The following is a 27382-nucleotide window of genomic DNA, read 5'->3' on the forward strand; positions in this document are numbered from 1 at the left end:
ACAGCAGTGCAAGCGTCGATTCGACATCGTATTTCGTTGTATACGCCGAAATCGCTTCACAGGTAGAAAATCGACAGGGGGCGGGAATTAGAGAGGGGGCAGATCAACGGTACTTTACGGTATTACCAGTGACGATGCCAAGGTACAAATTTGCACACTAGAACCTCGAACATGACAGCATCTTTGAAGAGAGGCCAGTTTTGGCTAGACCCTTGGCTGTTTGCCCATTTCTCACATTCCACTACCCCCACCGCAAGGTATGGCTCTAATGCTAGCACTAGCACACAGTCCCCACACCCTTGCAAGGCATGGCACAGCGACAGTCATCATCACACAGCTAGCTAGGCCCCTACCTGGTTACCGGTGTCCAGAAGCAGAACGTCTTCCCTGGTCAGCGACAGCTGCGTGAAGTGGAAGATCTCCTCTGTCACCAGGCGCCAGCCAAGCAGACTGCAGTGGAAGAGTCGGGGCTGCTGACCGGCTATCTCTGGACTCAGCAGCTCCGTGTCATACTTCACCCTACCAGTGCCACTGCCCAGTAGCTGCCAGAATGCCTCTGGCTCATCACCCTCAACACAGCGCACCACAGATCTGGATTGAAACAACAGAGGCATTAAATGCAACATGAACAAAGAGACAGGGATACATGATTCGGGTTGAGATTTGCAATGCACGTTTAATTTACAATCTTGCAGAGAAACAACCTTGTAGAGAGAAAATACACACGGCACGTCACAGAAGGCACGTCACAGCTCTCTATAAGCTAGGTTTAGGCCTAGTGACATGCGTGTACGCACATACGAGAATGCACACACAATTATACAATCAAACACATGCATGCACGCACGCACACACATACAAACACACACACACACACACACACACACACACACACACACACACACACACACACACACACACACACACACATGGAACATACATTGATGTTGACGATGGCGAGCTGAGAAGCCTTGCTGCTGCTGCCGCTGCACGGCGCTCCACCTGAGTCGATCCCTGTTTGGACAGCATGCCACAGAGAGCACACTCTTTTTAAGGTCAAACTGCTCCTACAAATCTATGACAATGGTAGGAAGATGCTCACACACTACAAGGCCGTCACAGCTGGGGCGGCTGAGGCCGCCTCACTTTTTCGGCGTTTTTTGTTTTTTTTGTTTTTGTTTTTTTGGAGCACACTCGACTCCATGATCGCAGCTCAGCCCAAACGTGGCAAATAATGAAGAATCCTTGTCCCCGATCGTGGTTTATTGCAGAATCAAAACAGTCTTTCATTGCACACAACACACTGAAATGGCACCAAATGCCTGGAAATGCTTGCAAATTGGCTTCAATTTTTGGAGTTTTTTCCCGTGGGAAGATAATGAAGAACCCATGTCCCCAATTGTAGCGTCTTCTTGGTTTGTTGCAGAATCAAAAAGTCTTTCATTGTAGTTACACTGAAATGGCACCAAATGCCCGGAAATGCTTGCAATTGGCTTCAATTTTTGAAAATTTTGCCCGGGGAGGACCCCACGGCCACCCCACCTCCAAAGTCGGTGCAACAGGCCTGCACTACGTATAGTACTAACTTTTACAGTGAGTAAGATGGTCTTGCTTGTAAAGTCTCTTACCTTTCCGGCCCAGGCATATGACACTTCCGGCGTGACAAGACAGAATGCACTTCGGCTAGTGAGCGAAGAGTAATGACACTTCACCTGGACAGGAAATCAGTGGAGTGGAACGAAGCAGTTGGTAAGCGAGAGAACGGTACGATGTGCTTCAGCTGAGGAATCCCAAAGAGAACTACAGAGATTGAGTGACAGCATTGTGACATGCTGAGGGCAAAACATGGAGAGGATGCTACACGGGAAGAAAATACTATTCCGGGAGAACACGGTGACCATGTTTTACAGTTATGTAATGTATTTGGTCAAACTGAGTTCGGCCGTGAGTAACAGAACCTATTGAGAGGGCAGAGAATTCGTCATTAATCTGGTTTTTAATTTTGCATTTCATTCCACAGCCTAGCTTATTTTAGCAACACCCGACCACTTGTTAACGTTACACGCCTTCCCTCCCTTAACATGCAACTGTTCTATATCGATCAGAAGACTTCTCCTACCTGTGTACTTGATGTCCTGAGTTGTGACTTTCCACTCACACAGAACAGCCTTGGCTCTTTGCCCTGTTGCGACGATTTTTGTGTTCCCTGAACAAAGCACAAAGAAGCAAAACCACATTCTAAAGCCTCGCCTACGACAGCAATGCCACGCTGAGCTGCACATTGGAGCAGGGGTTACCTCGTGGCTACATATCAACCTGGACAAGAAAAATGGAATATATTATTTACAGGTTGCAGAGGTGAACAACCACACAATGTGATGATATAGAAGAGTGATCCCAGCAACGTACCAGATAGATGACAAGCTGGCCTCTGAACACACTCAGGAAGTGATCGCTTTCATGGCCCTGAGATAGTCGTGTCTATAACACAAAAAGAGACAAGGAGGAGAATGACACCCGGCTATAAGTTCCAAAATGAACAGCGCACAGTTGAGGATTTGCAGTTGAAGGCAACATACAGGATAGCCTCTGTTGAATACTGTGCATCGTGGTGACTTAAATTTTAGTTGCACCAGTCACGTTTGCCAATGATATGCACCAATCAATGATATTCACCAGTCAATGTGTGCATCATGAGGCATCAGGCAGCCGTGCACACCTACCTGAACAGGCGGCAGCTCCAGTGCCCTCGCCATCTGTGCCTGCACTGCCATGGTCTGGCCGGAGCGTTGCGCAGAGCAGTCACGGCCGTGCCACGCGTACAGGATGGTGTTGGTACCGCCACCGCCGCCACTGCCGCTGCCGTGGCGATACCGGTACTCCACCACATAAGACTCGGTGGAGGAGAACTGGCCCTGTTGACGCAGCTGGACGGCTTTGGGCCGTGCACTGTGCGTCGTGTACACCTGACAAAGATACAAATACACACAGATATATTAGATAGCTTGGTTGGATGGGGTGCAGGGTAAGAGTGCCCTTGGTTGGATGGGGTGCAGGGTAAGAGTGCCCTTGGTTGGATGGGGTGCAGGGTAAGAGTGCCCTTGGTTGGATGGGGTGCAGGGTAAGAGTGCCCTTGGTTGGATGGGGTGCAGGGTAAGAGTGCCCTTGGTTGGATGGGGTGCAGGGTAAGAGTGCCCTTGGTTGGATGGGGTGCAGGGTAAGAGTGCCCTTGGTTGGATGGGGTGCAGGGTAAGAGTGCCCTTGGTTGGATGGGGTGCAGGGTAAGAGTGCCGGCGGCAGCCAGGTTTCGTTGCTAACGGCTGCACCTAGTTGTTCTCATAACCAAGGTGTAAGAACAATTGAGCCTCGAGTCAAAACAAACCTTAGAATGGCCGTTAGCTCTGTCAATCATGTATTCAGGTTTGGGTAGCTGGGACAGTGTACCTGAAGATGGATAGAAGAAGAAGATCATAGTAGAGGTTTAGGATAGCGCAGAACAGGCATCCGTCTAAACAACCAACTGGTAACGTCATAAGACCAACTAGCAGTGATGAGCTTCAAGGGTTGAAGTGAGAGAGCAGTGTACAGGTAGGTAGAGCACTATGTACTGCATACGCATGCTCAAAGAGCAGTTGGATTGATGCCTTACCAATACCCTCCGGGTTGGTTGTCGCGATGCCATTATTTTAATACGTACAGCAGTTTGGTCAGAACTGCCCATTCAGAAGTGATTATGGGCTGCATTTACCTTTATAGAACACTTCAGAAAGTGGAGTGTTTAGGGTTAGCAATGAGAGTTTCTATTGAAATGCTCACTCACTGCTGGAACACTATCAAGCCGGGATGGATAATCAGCATGTGTCCGTGTACATCGTAGCACTATGCCATTACCATTGGAAACTCTTTAGTAGAGTCTTTACCTCTGCCAGTGAGGACAAACCATATAATTATGCAAGTATACAGACAGCATCCATTCATCTGCTTCTCGCATTGGTGATCGCTGACTGGGCTTACCGCAGAACTTGGCAAGCGTGACAAGATCGATTGACGGCCAGCCAAGGAAGAACTGCCTAAAGTGCGACGGCTCTCCGTGCTGACGGATTCGAACAACAGGCAGCCACGATGACATGCCACGACTGCGTACCACAATCTAGTGGAACACGCACGGAACAGCATACATTACGGCAGAGTGTCTCCGGATTCCCACCACACCTCCACTATGCTTAAATTCCTGATCAGTTTTAGCATAATGTGTTCAGCTGCAAAACGTTACCATACACGTGCTGGCTGTAGTTTTCACTAGTGTTGAAACGAGCGTATCTATAACAAACGAGCGATCAGTTCCACTAACGAGCAAGCTATCGAGCGAGCTATCGAGTTTCATTGATGTGTTTTTTCTAAGTTCGATTTTTTCAGCTGGTTCAAATTATCACCGCCGGCATTTGGGGTTGCTGCTGCTTCACTTCGGACTGCTGTTTGGTGTCGAGATGTCTTTTCAGTGCCGTCGTCGAGTAGCCTTTGTAAGAATAGACCGTTTTGCAAAGATTGCAAGTAGCCCTGGTCTTCGCTGCATCGCGGGAGAAAACTTCCAAACGACTGAGCGTAACTTTCACTCGAATGGAGAGGTGACCGAAGCATATCCTGCGACAGGTCAGCAGATGCGGAACAAGACATCAGTAGAGTCCACCAAAGCTGCAACGACAACTGAAACAACTCAAGTGTCGTGCAGGCATACAGTCACTGTAACTGCGAGTGATTTTCACTTTGCGCGGGACTGGATTCTCGATCCACCAGGGAGTCGTAAAATAGTTTACGACTCCCCGGTCGACATGTACTGCCATGTGTACGGAGTACGGTGTACGGTGATCGTTAGTGCAAACGAGCTGGCCGCACAAACGAGCCGAGTTTCTGGTGAGCGAGCTAACGAGTATCCGGTGAGATCGTTTCAATACTAGTTTTCACATGTCAAATATGGTTCAATATTCAATACGGGGCAACAGAACAAAATCCTTACCCACCTAGCAATTTGCTATGACCGTGAATAACTTCGGAATATAAAAGGGAACACGGTCTAACACCACAGCATGCATGTGACAGTGACACACATCAAACCTGTGTCTACAAAGACCATTGTCAGTGCACTGTCGGGGGGGGGGGGGGGGGGGGGGGAAGATCAGCATGAAAGACTGGCTTTCTCTCACACACGGGACTACCGCTTACATCACATCGCTGGAAGTTGTACTGGAGGTCGCGCGGCATCACCTTCGCACCGCTCCACACGTACATGCAGCTGTCTGTCTCCATGACAGCAGTGCTGTCAGCCGGTAGCATGGACCAGTGCAGTGACTTGGTCTTGACCTCCATTATCTTCAGCTTGCCTTTCTCACCAGAACCCAAGACACTGCAGGTATTTAGTGCAGCAAGAGAGAAGCATGTGAACATGCAGCAATCCTAGGTCGCTACTGGCATGGCAGAGTACTCAGCCAGTCTTGCTCGCTCTGCAATTTCAGAACCATGTTTTGCATTTTCAACATTTTACAATAGAATGATACCAAGTTCCATTATCATGAACACAAAACTCATAGTCAGACGCAAGTGTAGGCAAGTCAGACCGACTGCGTATACTTGCTCTGAGGGTAAGGCAAAAGAGAGTACTACTACTAAAGGTAGCCCAAAGTCAATCGACCATAGGAGCAGGAGGTGCTAGAGACCTCCTGTTTCAATGAGCTCAACATAACGAGGGCAGTGCTCATCTTCTCTCCTTCGTCACCTTCACCTCCCCGGCTGAAGTCAGGTATCCAATCTTAGATCTTAGATAGGTTTCCTGGGGGTGGAAATAGTCTTCGCGCAAACAGGGAATTGAGCCCACAACCTCCTGTTTCGAATTCAAGGCCAATGCTCTACCCACACTGTGACAGTGCTCTAACCAGGGATGCGTGGCTGGCGTGGTCTGATGGTTGAAACACCAAATTCGAATGCTAACCATTCAGCTTCCCATACCGGAAACCAATTCAGACCAGAACTTACTTGAAGAGTCGGAGCTTCTGCTTCTTCCTGTCGACGCGATGCACTCCTCTTCCGAGCATGGCTGGACGGACAGCTGTCTTTGAGCCAAGCACCTGCCAGAATGTCTTCTTAGCATCATTGTCAACATTGTCATCTGTATTGGAATGACACAGAACTCTCGACTATCCGCTTGTGTTGATCTCAGTATCACTGTGACCATGTATGACCAAATACAACATGGCTTTACAGGTTGGGATCCTTATATACATCTCATGTCTTCACACAGACAACTTACATGGAGGGGGGGGGGGGAGTGCAATCCTGTGCGACCATTCCGTGCTTCATGCTGGCACAATCGTCCAACAAACCGCAATAAAAATGACTTTCTCTGTTTGCGCACTTCATGTGAACAGCTCTGTGCTATTACTATGATTAGCATTGAACACAGCAAATATAGCAGATACTCTGTAAGCTAGATCGGCAACCCAATACTCTTACTAAAGTTCACAGGCCAGGCAGCACGTTCTCTTTGCCTTACCAACTTTTCTCACAGGCAATCCACCTTTCCTCTCAGCCAGCCAATCTGCCATTGCCAGTGCCTGCAAATCAACATACAGAATCATGAGCTGAAATGAGAGACTCCGGGGCTGTTAAGTGTGACGTCACGGCCCCTTCGATACGCATAGCAACGGAGAGCACTGGGGACAAACAAAAGTCGCGTCCTCTGGATGGAACCAGTTGTGAAGGGCAACAGCATCTAAATGACTGGAGAGAGAGCAGTTTTTCTTTGCTTTTTCGTCAAGCGATTGTTGTCGCTCTTTACTCCTTGTTATTTCCTCTACAAATCTCCTGTAGTCGTCGAGGGCCTTCATAATGGCTGTGAAATTGGCTGCCCACTGTAAAACTCCGTGTTTGAGAGTGCTTTGAAGATTCTTCGCCTCCTGATGGATCAAAGTACGAGCGCTCCCTGTGGATTCGATTATATGTAGGTGAGTTGTTCAAGAAATCAGTGTCTTCTTTCTGTCTCTGCCCTCACGCTGGCACAATATCAGCCTCTATATCCATGACAGCCCGCACCTCCCGTAGACTGCATGCCTTAGCTGTATTCTCGCCCTCCGTGGTGATTGAAGACCCATGGAAGAAGTTGTTCAGAATGATGTCCTGAGGATATAAAATAAAATAATTCCAGGGAATTGTTACAGGGTATTTTGGAAGGATGGAGAGAGAGAGAGAGAGAGCACTGTTTGAAGTGTTTGTCTCACTGTAATTACTCCAGATTATTGAATGGTGTATGATCTACTCGATATTTTCCGCAATGGTTTTTCCTGATTTGCGGGATCTCTTCTTTTGCTGTTTGCGTGTTTACAGGAAGTGACTGTCTGGTGTATCTGCACCAGATCCTGGGGAAATGAAGTCAGATGCAGAGGCAGGGTCGTCCAGTGATGCAACACTGCCGTTCTATGTGCAACGTCACCGCTAATTCCCCCGGCGAAAACACAAACACGTGAAGAGACTACAGTATTGACCGTTCTGGTAATGAATCGTGACTGCTCGGACAGTCGATAATCGAAACACAGAGCACCAGCATGATGTTTTCATATTGGGAACCACACACCAGCTCAATTCTCAAGCCCAAAAATTGATTAATACAAAACACAGAGCGACGCAACAAGAGATCATCCGGCAACCAAACCAACCTGGGTCTGATGCACTGAATAGTCCTGAAATACGCAGGCCACACAAAGCAGTGCAAGCACAGACTGTTACAAGGTACATGCATTGCAGAACAAAGTGTAACCAAAGATACACAGGGTTATAGCTGCACACTCGTGCATGTGCTCGCTCAGCCCAAGAACACGCAGGATGATAGAAATAATCCGGGGGGAACACGCTAATGTCATGACCGGGGAGTGGGCCAGACATACTCTCAGGATTCTACAATTCCAGGTTCTTTACGGAAATATACCAGGAGTCCAGATACCCATTCCTCACCCTCACCACACAAGAAGACCAAAGCTTCACTCTAGGACCAAGCTCAAACAACAGAGAAGCGATCGATGCAAAGCATCGAGCTATATACTACAAGACCTAGTAGCGTGCACGGCGCGGAGCGAGCGAGTAGCCAGCAAAGCATGAATAGTGATAGGTTTCACAACACTATTGATCGACAAGACACATCGCCGCCACGGCAAACACTTCATAAAGACACATGTATAAGCAGACGGAATACAATACAGATAATGACATTGTAGCAACACACGGACACGACACTAGCACCGAAGTAAGCATCAAGACGTAAATAGTGCAGCTCTGAAAAAGTAAAAACTACATTGACATGTACATTGGTGTGCCGAGTAGTATCATCCTTGATCACCCATCCAACCAAGACGTTATCAGGTCCGAGACGCCGAGATCCCACGCCGAATGTGAAGTGCATCTAGCCTTGAACCTGTTGCACAAGGCACACACATATGACAAAAAATGACATCCACTCCGATTATTTCCAGAGGCCAGTCATAACAGAACACAGAAATGAAACCACGGGCTCAACAAAGTAAACGCAAAGGAAGTTAGTTAAAATAATCCATGAAGTGCTATTTTAATTCCAGCGCTGACTGCAGTGTGGCGTCATGGCCCGATACCCGCTGAGCATAGACACAAACTCCATTTGACAGGGGCACGACATACTATTTTGGATTAAAGTCACAGGGGTGTAGCACCCGCTACGACTGGTACGACCATGGCCGCACCACTTTTCGAAAAGTGTGGTCCGTCTGGAACGTGCAAAACCATAATAAAAAATCAGGATCCATCGATATTTGCATATGCGCATCAGACCTTTTTCTAGACTCGTACTCGTAGATCTGTTATGCATCTGCAGTCGTACTGAGTACTGTACTCGACTCGACTGCACACTGCGCCAGAAGTTCCCAGAACGCAGGATTTTGTGTCTTTTTTACAAAATTTTCCCGGGGGGGGGGGGGCGGACCCCCTCCAACACGGCCTTCCGCCGCACCGACCTTCGGTCGTACCACTTCCAAAACCCCTCCTACGCCCCTGAGTCATAAAGTACAGCACTCCAATGACATGACGGACACCTCGTGCAAATGCGTGGTCTGTTCATCCGGCCAACTCGGCCACGCATGAGAGTGTGTGCATGTACGCGCGCACGCAAGCGCGCACGTGCACACACACACCATGTATTCGGTGCGTATGGCGTACCTGTTGCGGAGATAATGAAGATGGAATCATTATCATGATGTTACATGTACAGTGTATGTTTGAGTGTAAAGTAAATTTTATTTTATTACACATTTCTTCGACACAACTTACTCCACATCTTCGCATTTCTCATAATCCATCCATCTACACTCCGTCTCAGTTGAGGAAAAATTCTCCCAGGTATACACTAGTCACCACAGCCATGTGATGACATTGGGATGGGTCCCAAGCACGATTGCACTCTCCAGTTACAATATAATTTATTTGTCCAGATTATCTGTGAAGACAAAATGCAATGCATAGCGGCAATCGATGGATGAAGAGAGAGTTTGTAAATACACATATCTTTCCACTTGTTCAGGAGCTTACCTTTTGGAGTTCACATCGTTTACATGATCTCTTATGCTGTCTTGCACCTTGGCTTTGTTGACCATGGATACGCCATCCCAGAAGACATTCTACAGGAGCTACTAATGCAGAGCGTTTTCACGCTCGATCTCGGCGATCTACCTCGTCACGCCAATAAAATCCTCCGTGACACTGGCTACAGTCACAAGAGACGTCTCAGTAAGGTAATGAGCACGACAACGCCGTCGAGATCAAGGACAAAGAGAAAACAAAACACTCACTGAAAACAGCAAAGAAGAAACGAAGAAATGTACACGATTCCTATATGTTGCCACTGACAACTGGTTCGGTGGAGACGACGCTACTTTTGTTTGTCCCCAGTGGGATCGTTGCTATGCGTATCGAAGGAACTGTGACGTCATCACTTAACAGCCCCATGGAGTCCTAAAGGTAAAGCCTTTTTGCTAAAGGTAGCCCACAGTCAATTCTGACCGTAGAGGCAGGAGGTGTTAGAGACATCCTGTTTCACAGAGCTCAACAGAGCGAGGGTGGTGCTCATCTCCTCTCCCTCACCGCCATTGCCTCCCCAACCGAAGCCAGGCACCCAATCCCAGATGGGTCTGCTGGGGGTGGAAAATAATCTTCACTCGCGCCGGAAATTGAACCCACAACCTCATGTTTGGAAGGCCAGTGCTCTAACCACTTTGCCAGCCACACGCCCACTGTCCTTCCAAGAAGAAAAAGATGTCGTGAGCTACCAACTAACGAAAAATGGAAAGTTGACATGCAGCTATGGTAGAAAACGTGACGGGTAAGGGCTTACCCTTAAAGCTAAGGTAGAAGGGGATCACTTTCCATTTGCCGGTGGTAACATCTGCTTGGTGTACTGACAAGTGCCACGGGATGATTTCCAAACAAAGATACTACCCACAGGAGTTGCTTCACAGTAGATGTCTAGCCCATCACTGGCACTCTTCGGGTCAAATGTTATAAACATGATGAGCTGCCCAGCCCATTCTCTTGATGCCCACTTGGGTAGGGAATTACATGTACAGTGAGTTTGATGGTTAGTGGCACAGTTGAGAGTGTACCCTGTTATCATACCTTCTTCTGTTGCTTCTCCTCGCTGTTTGGGCCAAACCAAACCAGAATCTTGCCCCGCACTTTCAGTAGGAATGTGTCACCCTTGTTTAGAGATTTGCTGTTGCACTGCACCTAAATGATGAGGACATATTTCAATACAGCGGAAAGAAAGGGTCAAGGTGGCCCATAATCAACTCTGACTGTACGGACAGAAGGTGTACGAGGTCTTTTGTTTCAACAGACTTGGCATGCTTAGCGAGGCTCGCGTCCGCTATACCTTGTCACCTTTGTCCCCCGGGAACTGGATTCAGGTACCTAACCCCAGGGGTGGAATTTGTCTTCGTATTCACTAGCAATCAAACGCACAAACTAGTCAGTTAGGAAGGCTGTTCACACATTGGAGATGTCTTCTACAAGTAGCTAGGTAGGTGTCAGGATGTTGAATGTCTCACTACTCCTTGTCAGTCGGTGCATAATCGTGGCACTTTCTGGCTGGCTTCGTAAATTGAAATCAAATAGTGAGATGCGAAAACTGTGCGGTGTTTTAAACCCGTTGGCACCATGTGTATGGATGGGGGGTGGGGGGGGGGGGGGGGGGGTGTTGCTGCCCACCCAAGCAGCCCAGCATACGGGTACAGGCACATATTTTGCTGCAGATTTGGTTGAGTAGTGCGTCCACCTGCAACGGCTTACTTCAGATAGTGACATATGGCGAAGACCCTGAATGTGAAACAGGCGGTTTCGGACGTCAGCGTTGTTTTGCATGAAGCAGCTAGTTTAGAGCAGGCCAACAAGAGAAATTTATAGTCATAAGCAACACAGTAAAACACCCAATAACGAGGACACCTGGAAAATGAGGACTCTTTCTCAGCTCTCCCCTAGAGATATACCACATTGAACCTCATGAATGAGTGCAGATTGGCCAGCAGCTAAGGTGTCTCCCCTTTCTCAGGATCCCTATGGCAGGTAGGTGCATAAAATGATTGTAACAGAGCTATAACTTTTAAAAGAACACTGCTCAACATTATGATAACAGTAGTACCGCTTTATGCCACCCCTCACTCACTTACTCACGAAGACAACTGACAGGCCGAAAAAACAACCACTCACTTACTCGTGGAGAACAGCCGCTAACTCACTCGCAGAAAACGACCAACCACTCACTCACAAAGAACTACTTACATGAGGCCATGTTTGAAATAGGATAGAAACAGGGCGGATTCGTAGCCTTGCGTCTGTTGGATAGGAAAGAGATGCAAGAATCAAGGATGAATGACCAGTACCCGGCAATTGAATAACCGTTCCGAGGCTTGACAAACCCTGGCAATATTCCTCCCAGTTTAGCAGTTACACTATGATGATCTTGTCATCTGTTCTTTTACTCGTCTTCTTCACACCTACTTACTTTCTTCACACCTGTCCAATTTTATTCTCCCACAACCTCAAACCGTTGTCTTGAGTGTTTGTGCGTCTGAAGGCAGACATCTCACAGGGACCATTAAATTCAGTATGGGAAAGTCCCCGAGACGTAGATTGGCAAAATGTCTTTTCCATGCACTTACCTCGCGCTGCATGATAACAAGACCAGGCAAGCATTTCTCCATGGCATGGGCATGCTCCAGCAGAGCCTGGTATCGATCCTACAGCAAACAAAGAAACGTGCGGTGTTTTAAGTTGAATATGGCACACTGCGTCCTGCATTGCAATGCATGTACAGAGACCTTCGAAATGAAGATCCAATTGAGATTTGCTCAGAGAGACCAGAATGTTGTCATACACACTAACCGTGTCCACTTCCTTGCCAATCCACAAGTGAATGACATGCTTTACATCCACAGCAGCCCGGGTCTGTGCACACAAAAAATGACAGCGACAGAATATGAAGAAAAAGGGATAGTAGTCAAAGAATCCTAACTGCTTGACCTCTATTCAAGTTCCAGATTATGATCAGTATGCTAAATGGTATCTTGCCATATTCTGTGAATCAGTTTTGTCTCGTCCAAAGGTTGCATCTGAGCATCGTATGAGGAGCCTAGTGTCAGCAATGATCGTGAGCAAACTTGGCAATGCTCATGCAGATGCAGTAAGGTGCAATCCAAGTGTACCGGAAGCATACCCAGTGGTCACACCGTACACATACAAACACAGTGCCGGCCTACATGGCATCGGTGATGTACATTTCCTGTCATGGTACCCCGGGGAGTCTTACCCGCAGACAGATGTAGAGCTCTCCTGCAGTTAGGATTGTGTCGTCTGTGACTGGCAACGGCGTCAGTGTATCGCTCTTCTGCAGGGCATCGGGTTAGAAAGCAACCAGGACATGCCATTAGTCACAGAAGGCACAAATGCTCTCTTCTGATTGGCATGAATATAAATGTAAACGGTTCAATCACCAAATTGCTGAAATAAGAAGAGCCCTGATATAGCAGTAGCGCGGCTCAATTGCATGTGCTCCATTCACAGCAGGTGTACTAGGCAACACGCAGTGAGATAATTAAGATTGCAAATATACACATACCGAAAGTGTCCACAGTTCCAGACCGGACAGCAGCCCAATGCCTTGCAGCAGCTCCGGTACAGCCTTGCTGGGTAGTATGGGAGTGCTGGTGAGAGATAGGGCTGCGCGCCGTGCCAAATCCAGCTGTGCACTCTCCACTTCTTCCAGGGCTTCGAGGTGCTCCTGGTTGACAGCCATGAATGCGGTCATCTCGCCATTTCCTGTTGTACCATCACTGTCAGACATATGCCCGGAGTCCATATCATCATCATTGTCAAACACACCATCCGAGCCTCGCGTAACCACTGTGCCCGTACGGTTGCGTGTTGTGGTCTCATTCTCATTGACCAAGGATTGCAACGACGATGAGCTGCTACTACCGCCGGAGCGACGACGTTTCAAGTAAGTGCTGAGACGCTTTGACATGGATGAGCGTCGCTTCCCTGTCTCCTCACTGGCACCAGGTGACTGGCGCTTGACGACGTTCTGCACCGAAGTGCTCTCAGCTGCGTTCGGAGTTGTCACAGTGGAGCCCTGTTGCAGCTTTGCCTTGCGCTCCGCTTCCTTCCGTGCCTTGAATGCTTGCAGCACGTACTGCGCCTCCTCTTGCTTGGAGAGTTTTACCGGGCCACCCTCATCACTCTCATCCTGGGTGGTGCCGGTAGCACCGGCACCGGCATCTGAAAGGCTTTCAAGTGGTGCAGTGGATGGCAGCCTGTCGTTCTTGCTGGGAAGCTGTGGAGTTGTCTGTGCTGCACCTGGAACGGGTTCTTCTTGACTGCTGGTTGTGTTAGTTCTGTTACATGAGGCTCCTGTGGAATCAGTTACTAGATTTACTGCTAGGTCTTGGGCACTGTCTGTTGGTGCAGTCATGGCAAGTGTTGTATTTGCAGAGCTTTCCGAAACGGCATTGTCCATGCCAGGATTGGTCTGTGGAGTTTTTGCCTGTTCTGTTTCGCTACTTGCCATTACTGGCGAGTTTGGTTTGTCATCGGTGACTTCGTTCTGGACGGTGGCAAGTGCGCAGTCCTCGTCATTGTGTCTATTTCCTTCGGATAAAGTCTCAGCACGGCTTAGGGACATGCTATCTCCACCACTGTCAGCATCCTGCCCTTGACCACTGGCTTCATTGTTTGCAGTGCTGCTATCAAGTGCTGCACTGCATGCTGGTACTCTGGTTGTGTTTGATTCAGAACCATGGAGTGACCTGCTATCATGATCCACAGTCCCACGCGCATGTTCATCAGTGTTGCGCTGAGCCGGGTCAGCTGTGCCGTCTTGTGCATTTCTGCCCAGTATTCTCTCCACGCCGGGGTCATCACTGAGCGAATGCTTACCGGGCTGCGTGCTGTCTGAATGATGAGTGGCTGCAGTGCCGCTGACAGTACTCTCAGTGATGTCGAACATTGGAGCTCCTATGGCTTCTGCATTACCACCGTGACTGACTTTTTCAGCTACACAAGAATCTGACAGAACAGCCTCCACCGGTGAAGCAGTTACTTTTTCCGTAACTAAAATACCATCTGATTCCAGAGCTGCGGCGTGACTATACTGTTCTGGCTTGGCAGAAGAATGGTTTACAGTTTGACCTTCATCGGACTGAACAGACCCAGGCTCAGGCTCAGTAGAGTTGCCAAACATGAGACTTTCGAACTCGCGTCGTTTTCTGTCGGCGCGCTCTTCTTCCGTTTCCTCCGGCAGGTCTTCGTCCACTTTCCACTCACGCTTGTAGTTGCCCATGTCCTCCCTGTCCTCCTGCTCCAGCAGAGTGGACAGGGCTTGCTCCCGTTCAGTTCCAGTTGAAATGATTGTTGTCCCGCTCTCTGTTCGTCGCAAGAAACGCCGCCCATCATGCACGGGCGACTCCATGTCATCTCCACCATCGGTGGATTCCTCCCCGATTGTCAAATCACAATCTGTACTGTCACTGGCATTGCTACTACTGGGAAGCGCTGTGCTGCTTTGCCGCCGCCTTCCAACAGAAAGTTTGAAGCCAAACTTTCGCCGACCCGTCTTGCCACCCTCGGATACAGCCGACGGTGACTTTGGACCGGCTGGGTCGAACATAGACAGGTTCACCAAACTCTGAGAGGAGGGTTTCCGCTTGAAGTTTCCAAAGAACTTGAAGATACCACGTTTTCTTCTGCGGTTCTCGTCGTCACTCATCATTGCTGGAGAGCTAGCAGAGAGATCAAATACCTCATCACCGGCATCCACCTGTGACAGTCCACTATCTCGTCTTTTTGATTTCTTGCCGCCCTTGTCTTTCTTTTTCGGAGTTTCTCCACTTTCCATTGCAAGAACTGCAGCAGAATTCTTTCGGAAGTGCAGGCCTCCCGGATTAAGCAGGCCACTGCCGGTACCATCTCCTTCCAACACTGCCAGTCGCTCAGCTTCATTGACTGTGTCAATCAGCGCCTTTGGCGGCATAGCCTCTTCTGCATAGTTCTGAAGCATAAAAACACGAAACCAAACAAACACAATTACCACTTCACAGTGTCTGGTCTTCCCGGCATGGACACCTGAGGACCAAGCACAATTACCACTGGGTGACAAGGGTATTTCAGGATCTTTTGTACACACAGTGTTTCCCTACCCTACACCTATGTATTCCTGGATACATGTTTTGGACATATTGATGCAAGCTTTGACTACCCGGACTTACCATCTACTTAGCATCACGCCTCCCACATAGACGGTGTGGTAATGATCAGTCACCAGATTTATTACGAGTAGTCTAATGATTATTTCAGCATGAAACTTCATTTTAAAAGTTACGACAGATTCCAATTGGACTTCTCTCTCGTATATGTATGCATATGTATGTATAGTTGTGCATGTGTGTGTCTTCAAAAGAGTCTCCGATTAGAAATGAGTGAGAAACCCTGGGTAGGATGATGGAGTTGCATACTGAATATGAATTGACGTTGGAAAAGGAAATACAATCATGTACATGCTTATCAGTGATATCCCCTACATGTTCTTGTGGTAGCTTTTCCTGGAGGATGGTTAAGCCATTGACATCCGTTGCAGTGGTAGACTTGCGTCGCCGCGGCCTGCCTTCGGCTTTGTAGATTGCTGATTGAGGACGCTGCAGCATGTTGTATGGAATACGTAAGAAACAATGGAAAAGAAGACTAACCAAAAGAGTCAAGCATCATGATCCACACAAAGGGTGATGAGCTAAGGTCACTAGGGTGAACTATAATGCCTTGCATAGCAGGCTAGGTTTCATTACCGTCAAAAGTCGATAGTCATGAGTCCACAACTGTGGAGGAACAGCAGTAAATCGGATGCTTCCTCACATTACAGTGTAATTACCAGTGCCCTTACCGCCAGGTTGATTGCACCGGGGTACTGTAATGTGGGCAAACTGTGCTCCAGGATAAGATCCACTGCCTCGTCGTGACCGTTCTCCTGGGCTATGTGCATTGGCGTGCGACCGTGGTCATCTCGTGCATCCACGTCAAACCCGCATTCGATGAAGTACCGCAGCACTTCCACCTGACGCAGGGATGCAAAGACCAACAGAACAGAATGCTATAAAGGCAGATCCAAAAGTGTACATTTCCAAGAGTGCATGCAGTCTCCGCTCTGATATGGTATAGAGGTTATCGAAATGATGTCAGGCAGTGAGTCAGCGAAACCATTAATGAGCGCTACATATGCAGGGAGAGTCAGCGGAACCGCTTACAGGCGTGTGTATACAGCGCGAGTCGTCAGTGAATCGCTGTGCCACGACTTTCCAACCAATGCATCTCAACTGATGATGTAATCACATAACCTCTACTAGTTTCTTCTTCTATAAGGCATAGCGGCATCAATCACGTACATCATCCTCGCCTACCTGATTGTGCTCAGCTGCATCGTGCATTGGCGTTCCGCCGTCATCATCCCTGTCCAGCTTGTTCGCCTTGCTCTGCTGCTGCTGCTCGACGAGCCAGCGAACGCACGCCATCTGGCCGGCAGCGGCGGCAAAGTGCAGAGCGGTGGCGCCGTCCACGCTGCGGTACTTGCGTTTGTTCTTCTGGCCACCGCCACCGCCAGCCAAGAGGTACTGGAGACAGGGCAGGTGACCGCTGGTGGCCGCCGCGTGTATCGGCGCACGCCCGTCGTCGTTGTGCACCGCCAGGTCGGCCTTGCCGTGCTCCAACAGCCACTTCAGACATTTCAGGCTGCACCGGGTACAAGAAAAGAAGGACACATCAGCACGATTGGGACAGGGGGGGGGGGGTGTTCTCATGACTACTACCCTCTCATTGAACAACAGAATATGATAGGCAGCCGGAATTTGAGTCCCAGTTTTGACAAGAACAAAAGCAATATACAGGTCCCCTCTCTAAATACACTGTAATGCACGAAGTATATCATTAATGCAATAAACATGCAGACATGCTCAAGCACACACACTCATACACACTCATACACACACACACACACACACACACACACACACACACACACACACACACACACACACACACACACACACACACACACACACACACACACACACACACACACACACACACACACACACACACACACACACACACACACACACACACACACACACACACACACACACACACACACACACACACACACACACACACACACACACACACACACACACACACACACACACACACACACACACACACACACACACACACACACACACACACACACACACACACACACACACACACACACACACACACACACACACACACACACACACACACACACACACACACACACACACACACACACACACACACACACACACACACACACACACACACACACACACACACACACACACACACACACACACACACACACACACACACACACACACACACACACACACACACACACACACACACACACACACACACACACACACACACACACACACACACACACACACACACACACACACACACACACACACACACACACACACACACACACACACACACACACACACACACACACACACACACACACACACACACACACACACACACACACACACACACACACACACACACACACACACACACACACACACACACACACACACACACACACACACACACACACACACACACACACACACACACACACACACACACACACACACACACACACACACACACACACACACACACACACACACACACACACACACACACACACACACACACACACACACACACACACACACACACACACACACACACACACACACACACACACACACACACACACACACACACACACACACACACACACACACACACACACACACACACACACACACACACACACACACACACACACACACACACACACACACACACACACACACACACACACACACACACACACACACACACACACACACACACACACACACACACACACACACACACACACACACACACACACACACACACACACACACACACACACACACACACACACACACACACACACACACACACACACACACACACACACACACACACACACACACACACACACACACACACACACACACACACACACACACACACACACACACACACACACACACACACACACACACACACACACACACACACACACACACACACACACACACACACACACACACACACACACACACACACACACACACACACACACACACACACACACACACACACACACACACACACACACACACACACACACACACACACACACACACACACACACACACACACACACACACATACAAGTGCGCACTTTTATTTTTCTTCTACTTCAGTGGCTTTGTGACTGGAGACTGTTGGGACAGAAGCATTCATATCTAACACACCACTTACTGTCCTTCCTGCGCTGCAAAGTACACCGGTGTGGCTTTATCCTTTGTTTGCTCATTCGGTTTGTATTGCCGGGCCTTTGTCAGCAGTTTCAAGCACTCAGAGTGACCTGTACAATCATGCAGAGGCCACACGTAAGAAGAAGGCATTGCCAGACAGCTGCAGAATATCCCGACCAGTCCTCACCTGGTGGTACGACTTCATCGTTGTCATTGACTCATTGGTCACAAGCTACACTACAGCCATCGCCAAAAACATCCGGCCAATGTTATGCCAAGCTACCGGTAGCTGTACAGACTCAGTGCATGGACCGCATGCAGTGCTGGGCTCGACTGCGCGCATGCAGCATTGCAGGCTAGGCAGAGTGCAGCGCAGACTGCTCAGTGCTGTGCTGGTACTGTTAATGCACGCATGGCACCATGGCACCATGAAGAACAGCCGGTGAACGCGTACCATACCAGTGCCACTGTATCCATGGCATTGGCCGCATTTTTTTGGCGACGACTGTACTTGTCACAATGTGCATGTGGCCTAGAGGCTCAACTGCTACAATTGGCAAATGTGGCAAACACTGACCTACAGTCGAATGACCAGACATCCCCTCACAACCCTCTTTAAGGAGGTTCGCGACGGTTAGCGCCATGTTGGATTTCCGAATTTTTTTCTGAAAAATAATGCTTTTCGGAGTGGAAAAATGGGACGCGATCATGCACAATCGAGTAAAAAAATAAGCAGTTTGACCATGACTTCGCAGCGCGTGCTCGAGTGGAGACAAGATTTGAGGAACAAGCTCAGCCACTAGTGGACTTGCGGATTTGTTTTGACATCGGCGGTTTTTGGATAGCTTGGGTATCCTGCCGACGTGTCGTGGAGATGAAGACGCGAGAGAGTAATCTGTCACCCACGACGCGGCCTCGCATTCTCAGTGCGTACTGGACGATTCAAGAAGCCGAGGAGGGGGACGCTTCGCAAGCTCAAACGATCGATCGAGTTCCTGAAAAACCGAAAGGGCGATCTCCACCACCAACGCCACTGGATTCGACTCCCGCGAAGAGGTCGTTCAGTGCCCCTCTTCACGGTCGACGAATCGTTCATCTCAGGTATCTGGCTCAGTGTGGGATTGTCTGCGTGCCAGAATCCTGGATGTGGCAAACCTCTGGCGCTCATTGATTGCGTTGAAGAGAAGAGGTACGGCCTGGGCAGCGTACTTGTCATTCCGTGTCAGCAGTGTGGGTTGGAGAACTTGATTTTATAGATACAGATAGCCCTGTAACTGCTCAACACCCTGGCCCCCATGCTTCCACAAGCAACACCAAAGCTGCTTTGGGTAAGTGTGTTTTTCAATCTCATAAGATTTATTCATGATATTTGGGAGTCATTGCACCCGATGGCTATGGAAATGTATGAGCACACTGCATGCGCGGAGCATGCACATGCATATGCGCTCATGTGGACGTGCCCTCGCACACATACTATACACACGTGCATGACCGCTCCCAGGGCATGTTGGTGTGACATGTGTATGCGGGCATCTCCACTCATGCACATGAGTTTGCAGATGCATGTGGGTGGGTACGTACACGTGCGTGAATATATGTGTGTGTACGCGCGCGCATGTGTTCTATTGCGTGTGAGAGCATGTGTGTGTGTGTGTGTGTGTGTGTGTTTCGCACGGTCACAGTGATGACACGATCATCACGTGCAGCCAGGAACAACTGCCGTCATGAATGCGAGCATTGCGAAAGACGGTTCTCAAGGCCACAGGACTTGCAACGCCATGCCAAATATTGTTGACTTTGCGATTTCTCTCTCTTCTCTTCTCTCTTCTTGTCGTTGTCTCCCGCTTCTGGGAGCGGCGTGGCCCGATAGGGTAGCTGTACATAGTAGTAGTAGTAGTGTGTGTGTGTGTGTGTGTGTGTGTGTGCCCGCTGCTTTCGGACTGTGCAAGGCCGCGGTCGTCACCGGTGCTCGAGGACTGGCCCGCGCCCGACTGCCCAGCAGCGTAATTCGTTCAGTCATGTATGCGTGTGTTCTCGCCGGTTCTGTTTGCTCCACCATCTCCAGCGTCATCAGGCTGCGTGCTCTATCTTCCTCTCTGATGCCTCTCCGGGGCCCACGTGACCCCTGTGGCAGTGGCTCTACAGGACAGGACAGGTGTGTGTGTGTGTGTGTGTGTATGTGTATGTGTGCACGCATGTGTGTGTCGATGGTGTGCATTGTTGTGCTGGGTGAACACTCTGATCCCTAAACCGCGATACCGGAGCTCCCAAGCTACAGCCTCAGATTGATTTATAGTTCATCGTTGGGAATGAGTTCGCTGCTCATGATGCTGTTGCGGATCACGGTTGCAGCCCTAGCTGAAATTGTCGAAGCTCGCCTTGATGCCAGTATCCTGTAACACTCTGTCACTTTTGCATCAGCATGTTCGGCGATGGAGTTTGCAGAACATCAGCAAAAGCGGCTGGCCATCCTTCAACCGTTGGTCCAAGCAACGTGCTTCTCTAAATCAGTTGCAGTGCGGGCAGCTGCTAGTGGGTTGGTGATGAAGCACTTTGTCTTGTCCTACAAACAAAATGGTGAGCCAGCCATTTCCAGACTGATGAAGGAGCAAGTCGGAGGTAAGAAGCGGGTGACAGCCTCAAGGAAGATTATATTAGTGGTGGCTGAACACCTAGCCAAGAACCAGCATCAACCCAAATGTAAGTAACGCCCTGTGGCAAAGTGCTTCCCTTGTTTGTGCGCACCGTAAAATACCATCATTTTTGCCAGCGTGGGGACACGTTCTAGCTCGCATAGTTGAAGAACAAGAGGACTCAATGTTGTCTGATTCGTTCCAACATGCCAGCTTTCATTGTAGTTTGATATGGGGCTGTGCTAAGTGCTATCACAGCTACATGTACATGTATCAAAACCAAGTACCAACAGGAGAGTAATCATGGAGAAAAGTACCTACCGTATTTTCCGGAGTATAGTGCGCACTTTAGATGTGCTAATTTAGGCCCTAAATCGCAGGTGCGCACTATGCTCCGAATATGAAATGCATGTACTTCAATGAAGATTGAAGTGCGCACCCCCAATGAAGATTGGGGGTGCGCGTTATACAAAGGTGCGCACTATACTCCGAAAAATACGGTATCGATAATGCGTGCACCCAGGGTTTCCCGGCAAATTCACTAGTTCAGCTATTCCATCCTTGTATTGTTCTGAACGCCGAGGGCTCTAGCGAGTTTATGCAACACCTAACAGCCAAAAATCCAATAAGTTATGACCAAAGCAGCAGCAGAGAAGTACACGCAATATAGATACGTGAATTTACCAATTTTAGGCAAATTTTCACAGTTTTTTGGATTTTTCTCCAGAATATGCACGGTGACCCCTATTTTCGCCGCGGTAAACCTGTTCCAACCCACTTATAGAACGTATTTGAAGTATCCACATATGGGGCGAACTCAAAAATAAGCTGCAAAAAATATTCAAAGTTTCATTTTTTGCGTCTTTTTGTTCTTCTCCAGGAAATGACGACCTGGATCCTATCGTCAACCAAAGTGTACATTTTTGGTGTTGATATCATCTTAGTCAATACCTCTAACAGTCTGTATAATTTTATGTCATAGTTTTGGTCCTATCTGGTGTTATGGACGATTTCTCATCAATTTTCGGATTTTGCAATATTTTGTGTTATCATGGAAAATTGTGTTTTTGGCAAGACCTATTCAGGCAATTGAAAAACTGATGTTACTAAGCGAAAATATAAGGCTGTAGCTATTCCAACCTGATGTCAGATTGCGCTGATGTTGAAATTAATTTGTTGGGCCTAACTGTCCCGAACCCCCTTAAAACGGTCTCTTGGCTACACCGATCAATACAAAATTAAAAATAATGAAGTTTTTTCAATGAAGTTTATATATTCGGATTTTCGGGCAAGGTCCATCTTCAGGAAGGCTACGCCGTGGAGTCTATGCAAATTGAGAAATACAGTCTAATGAATTATTGAATGAATGAATAGCTGTACTTGTGACCGCTGAACATCTGAAGCTCACACTCTCCAAAAGTACTACAATTGCACGCAACAGTTGATGGCCATCTAATCTTCTATAATGGTGAGAATGCCTTGTGGCATCACCTCCATTTCTCTACACCATTAATTTTCTCTATTACAAGCTGCAGTGCAGAGGTGTCGAAGCCAATACAGTGTGGAGACCAGCAGGATTTCATCCATACTACCATAGTCCATACCTTTAGCAGCCGCTAGGTGCACGGCTGTAGCGTTGTTGGAGTTGGTCTTCTGCAACGAGGCTCGTCCCGGTCCAATCAACCACTCCACAGTTCCCTCGTGTCCATTTTGGCACGCGAGCATCAATGGAGTGCCTCCGTCACGCATTCGGGCGTGAACGTCGGCTCCGGCCACGCCGATCAGGTATCGGACGCAGCCCAGATTGCCGTTGGCCGCTGCCAGGTGCGTCGGCGTAGCACCGTCCACGTCGGATATGTCTACGACGACACCAGCCTCCTCGCACAACCAGCGCAGCACTTCCGTGTGACCCTGACTAGCGGCAACGTGCAGCACTCCAACACCTAGCACTCGCGAATTGACGTCGTGAATAGCACCTGGTCGCTCGGCACATACGGCCTGCAAACACTCTATGTGTCCTCGACGAACGGCAGCCAGCGCATCGCTCTCGCCTTCGCCGGGATCCCGACACGTCGCACACACGGCAAGTGGCTTTCTCGGCGGCGAGGACGTCATTTTCACCTCTTCTTCCCTTTGTGGTAACGAAGTGCATCCAGCCCTCGCGCCACCATTTGCTTCTGCTTTTCACTCCCACTCTCTATGTACCACTGCTGACGCTATCCCACGAACTGAAACATCTCCGAAAAGACCGAACGCACAAGAAAAGGGAAACTTTTGAATGGTAGACTGGGCGAGCACGTTTATTGAATCCAAAATCATCTGCCACGGCGGGTAAAGACTAAGCAAGTCGGTCCGGATGGAGAATGTATCGACGTCTTGCCTCTGCCCCTTTGCATGCGGATCTTCGTCGCCGGTAGGTCTATTTTGTACCGGTTGCATGGCTTGTGTGATCACGGGATATTATCGGTACCAGGGGCAGTGTTGTGTCACTGAGAGGAACGTTCCACACCCCCCAGCGGCACAGGCCACGCGCATGTACGCCTGGTCTCCGACTGTCTGATTCTGAACTCGCTCCGCCACTGCGCCAGTGCAGTGCTAGTCATCCCCTTTCCCACACGCCTTCCGAATCCAAGCGCAGTTAGCTTGTTGTTGCAATGCCTGACTTTTCTGGCAGCGTGTCAAAAACGTTCCATTTCCAGTGGACAGGACGTCAACAGGCGATCAGTTTGACGTCGTCTACGTCTCGTGCACTGATGATTGATTGTGTTTCCAGTCGCCCCGCTTTTCGAATTTTCGCCGGAAATCGACGACTCGACTAGCTGCAGCTAGCCTGCTAACTGAAGTAGTAAAAGCAGAAGCAGTACAACTACAAGACCGTTCAGTGACCGCGAAGATCTGCAACTCGTCATGTTTACAGGTAAGGCGCCTAGGCGGAGCTCTTCGCGAGATATCCGGGCTACATAATCAAAATTTTTACATGTAGCACAGATAAGCGTGCAGGGAGGTTGGGTTTAGAGTCTTTTAGAGACTCCCTTTTTAACAGGAAAAGTCATTTCGCATTGCTGAACCTCAAACAGCAGAAAAAAATGAGAAGGCACCCATTTTGATAATCCAGGGGATGGCCCACGCCTGGTACTGCCACTGTATAAATCATACGTAATGACTGATAAAATGCTACACCTGTGAAGTAAAAGAAAAAAAGGCCCAACCCTGCCCTGCCAGCTTACGGGGGTCGCCATGGCAAATAATAATATTAAAGAACTAAGTAAAGACTATAAAATTAATGACGGGAAGTGCCAGCTGCGGCAGCAACTAGGGAGGCAGAAGAAGAGACAGGTGCATGTACAGCGAAAACAGAGCGGCTACCACGCAGGCACATGACACTCGCTCTGAGCAACGCAAAGCTAAGGCGGCAGCGGATGAATGACATAACAACCGAATACGGTTCGCCGCTTTTCTCAGCAATGAGAGATGCAATTCGCTTGTAAAGCGAGGCAGATTGCTTGCCCATGCCACCGGTTGTCGAGAAGACCAACGGGACAAATGAAGCATGCTCGATCTCCCGCAGCCTCTCTTCATACGATCTCTTCTTCGCTTTCTCATGGCGAACGTAGGTGGCAGAAATGGAGGAGGACTGGTTCGAAGACGCAAAAGGGTTGAACACCCGGACGTCGAAGAAGGTGCGTTCGAACCGCCCTCCCCACACTCCATTTGCTGCTACGTCCAAGCGAGCCTGGTCGTCGCGGATGGCGGTGCGATAGCGCAGCTGCTCCCCACTCAGGGGCTCCAGATGAGGCTCTACAGATACGTTGGTGGCAACACGCTTCAAGAAACCAGCGGTCACATCGCGGATCTCGTTATGCCTGATGGTAGGGTAACCGCCGGTGGGGCACGAGAGGGCATGGGCCACAGTAAACTGGCTTCCACAAACGCACCCTGATGGCATGCGCTGTGGTTGCCAGTTGTACCTTAGGTGCACTCCATCGCGAAACTCCGCTTTGGAGAGGGCAAATCCATGGCGCTTCAAGGGCCTGCAGGTCAGCCAACTGGAAGAGCCCTTCTCCGCAGCCAGGTCGATTACACGCTGCTTGGCCTCCGGCACACTGGAGCGGAGCAGCAGGGCTTGGGCTTTGACAGCATTCCGTGCTGTTATCCTCACCTCCGCCTTGGCAGTACGAACGAGACTGGTTGCAGAGCCGAGCGCCATAGTCTGCAGCTTGATGTTGGTCTGCAAGGACTCAGTCACCCTTCGCGATGCATCATACTGGGATGCGAGATCCACGGGATTGCCCAGCCCGAGCCCTCCGTGACGACATGGAAGCGCAAGAATTGACCTTTCCTCCGAGTTGACAATATGGCCGGTAAGAGCGGGGATGAGCCTCTCCATTAGCAGCTTCTCCACAGGCGTCAGAGCAGCTGCAGCTGTTGGTGTGGTGCGGCAGAGGAAAGACCACTTATTCTGCAGGCCTTGGGTGAGTGCAGCGTATGCAGCTTGTGGTTGCGTTTCCGCATACGAGGACAACTTCTCCACGAGGTTGAGCCATCTTGTTGCCTTCTGCTCAACAAAGCTATCCAGGAACGCAGGCGTACCAATAGCCGAACCCAGGTACCGGCAACCATCGACGCGGATGTCAACTCCAGTGTCGGCGAACATCTCCACTGCTCGATCATAATGCTCCGGTTTAACCAGGAGAACCGACTTGGACGGGTTGAGATGATAGCCGTAGGCAGGACCTTGCTCTGTTAGGCTATGCCACCATGCACGCAAAGGCATCAGCTTGCCACCTGCTCCTGAGTCATCAGCATTTTAAGAGACTCCCTAGTCCCCACACTCAGTGAGTCAATGTGACAAGGACTACAAGTTAGACGATTCTAAGACGATTGTCATGATTTCTCCCTGTTCACCATTAATGGTGGCAAGTGAAACCCGACCTCAGAAAATACAATGACCAGTATTGACTACTACTCGAAGTACTAGTATGACTGTATTGTACTATTGTATATTCTGGGGTCGGGTTTCACTCATACATCATTATACATACTGATGTCACAGTGGTGAACCGACTGCCCAGCGGTGATTATATAATATTAATGCGTCCAGCATTTTCAGTGCCACTGACCACTGACTGTACCATGTCCGTGGACACCTGGTAGACACAAGCAATGGTGAACCTACATACCTACATGTAGTAAAGGCTTTTCTGGAAGGTTCACAAAATATGCACTGTTCCACAGTACAGGCTGGGCTCATACTCACATCTACCTCAAAATGCTCTTCCGTGGGTCTACAAAAGCTTGTGATTGCCCAGTGCATCGAAGTTAGGCATTGGCGGATAATCATCGTCGAAAAGGTGGCAGATTCTGCTCGAAAAGCAGTGAAATTGGCAGAACTATACAAACCTTATGGCGGGCAACTCCTCGAATTCTGCTCCATTTCTTTATCCACATACCAAACATGCATGAAACTCACCAGAAAAAGTACCGAATTCTGCCAATTTTTCTGCCGGCATTATCAGCAAAGGCCTAATCGAAGTACATCTCGGGCGAAGATATCTCAAGAGTCAATACCACTCGAAAGTCCGAACTTGTGGAGTCCTAGAAGTCTTGGAAATTTGCATGCTGATTGCTGAGCGTGCAACCACGCATGAGCCCAGTCTTGCAGAATCCGTCAGCAAGTATAATGTATGCACTCAAAAGAGCTTTTTAAAAAGCATT

At 49.1% G+C, this 27382-nt stretch overlaps 1 protein-coding gene and 2 long non-coding RNA genes across 3 annotated transcripts in view; 1 reads left to right on the forward strand and 2 right to left on the reverse strand.

Annotated features, from left to right (window-relative positions):
• Positions 1–24068, reverse strand: part of LOC135815272 (uncharacterized) — a 37847-nt gene extending 13779 nt beyond the window's left edge. Inside the window, exons 1-23 of the mRNA XM_065328548.1 lie at positions 23272–24068; positions 19039–19144; positions 17004–17331; positions 16490–16660; positions 16134–16247; positions 13178–15604; positions 12869–12946; positions 12445–12507; positions 12222–12299; positions 11842–11894; positions 11353–11431; positions 10681–10791; positions 6545–6605; positions 6028–6160; positions 5221–5401; positions 4015–4150; positions 3383–3444; positions 2724–2966; positions 2410–2481; positions 2120–2206; positions 1629–1712; positions 941–1014; positions 354–591 (exon numbers count right to left, since the gene is read on the reverse strand). Of these exons, the coding sequence (XP_065184620.1) occupies positions 354–591; positions 941–1014; positions 1629–1712; positions 2120–2206; positions 2410–2481; positions 2724–2966; positions 3383–3444; positions 4015–4150; positions 5221–5401; positions 6028–6160; positions 6545–6605; positions 10681–10791; positions 11353–11431; positions 11842–11894; positions 12222–12299; positions 12445–12507; positions 12869–12946; positions 13178–15604; positions 16134–16247; positions 16490–16660; positions 17004–17331; positions 19039–19144; positions 23272–23782 (5490 nt within the window). The 5' untranslated portion in view covers positions 23783–24068. The remainder of the gene's footprint in view (positions 1–353; positions 592–940; positions 1015–1628; positions 1713–2119; positions 2207–2409; positions 2482–2723; positions 2967–3382; positions 3445–4014; positions 4151–5220; positions 5402–6027; positions 6161–6544; positions 6606–10680; positions 10792–11352; positions 11432–11841; positions 11895–12221; positions 12300–12444; positions 12508–12868; positions 12947–13177; positions 15605–16133; positions 16248–16489; positions 16661–17003; positions 17332–19038; positions 19145–23271) is intronic.
• LOC135815274 (uncharacterized) lies at positions 6823–7524 on the forward strand. Its single transcript, XR_010553278.1, has 2 exons — positions 6823–6995; positions 7375–7524. It is a non-coding gene; the product is annotated as an uncharacterized LOC135815274 (long non-coding RNA).
• LOC135815273 (uncharacterized) lies at positions 8075–9612 on the reverse strand. The gene is made up of 3 exons (XR_010553277.1): positions 9598–9612; positions 9340–9505; positions 8075–8455 (listed from the first exon to the last, which is right to left on the reverse strand). It is a non-coding gene; the product is annotated as an uncharacterized LOC135815273 (long non-coding RNA).
• Positions 24069–27382: the final 3314 nt, after the last annotated feature.

The sequence above is a fragment of the Sycon ciliatum genome, chromosome 4, assembly GCF_964019385.1.
Source record: "Sycon ciliatum chromosome 4, ocSycCili1.1, whole genome shotgun sequence".
Taxonomy (NCBI): domain Eukaryota; kingdom Metazoa; phylum Porifera; class Calcarea; order Leucosolenida; family Sycettidae; genus Sycon; species Sycon ciliatum.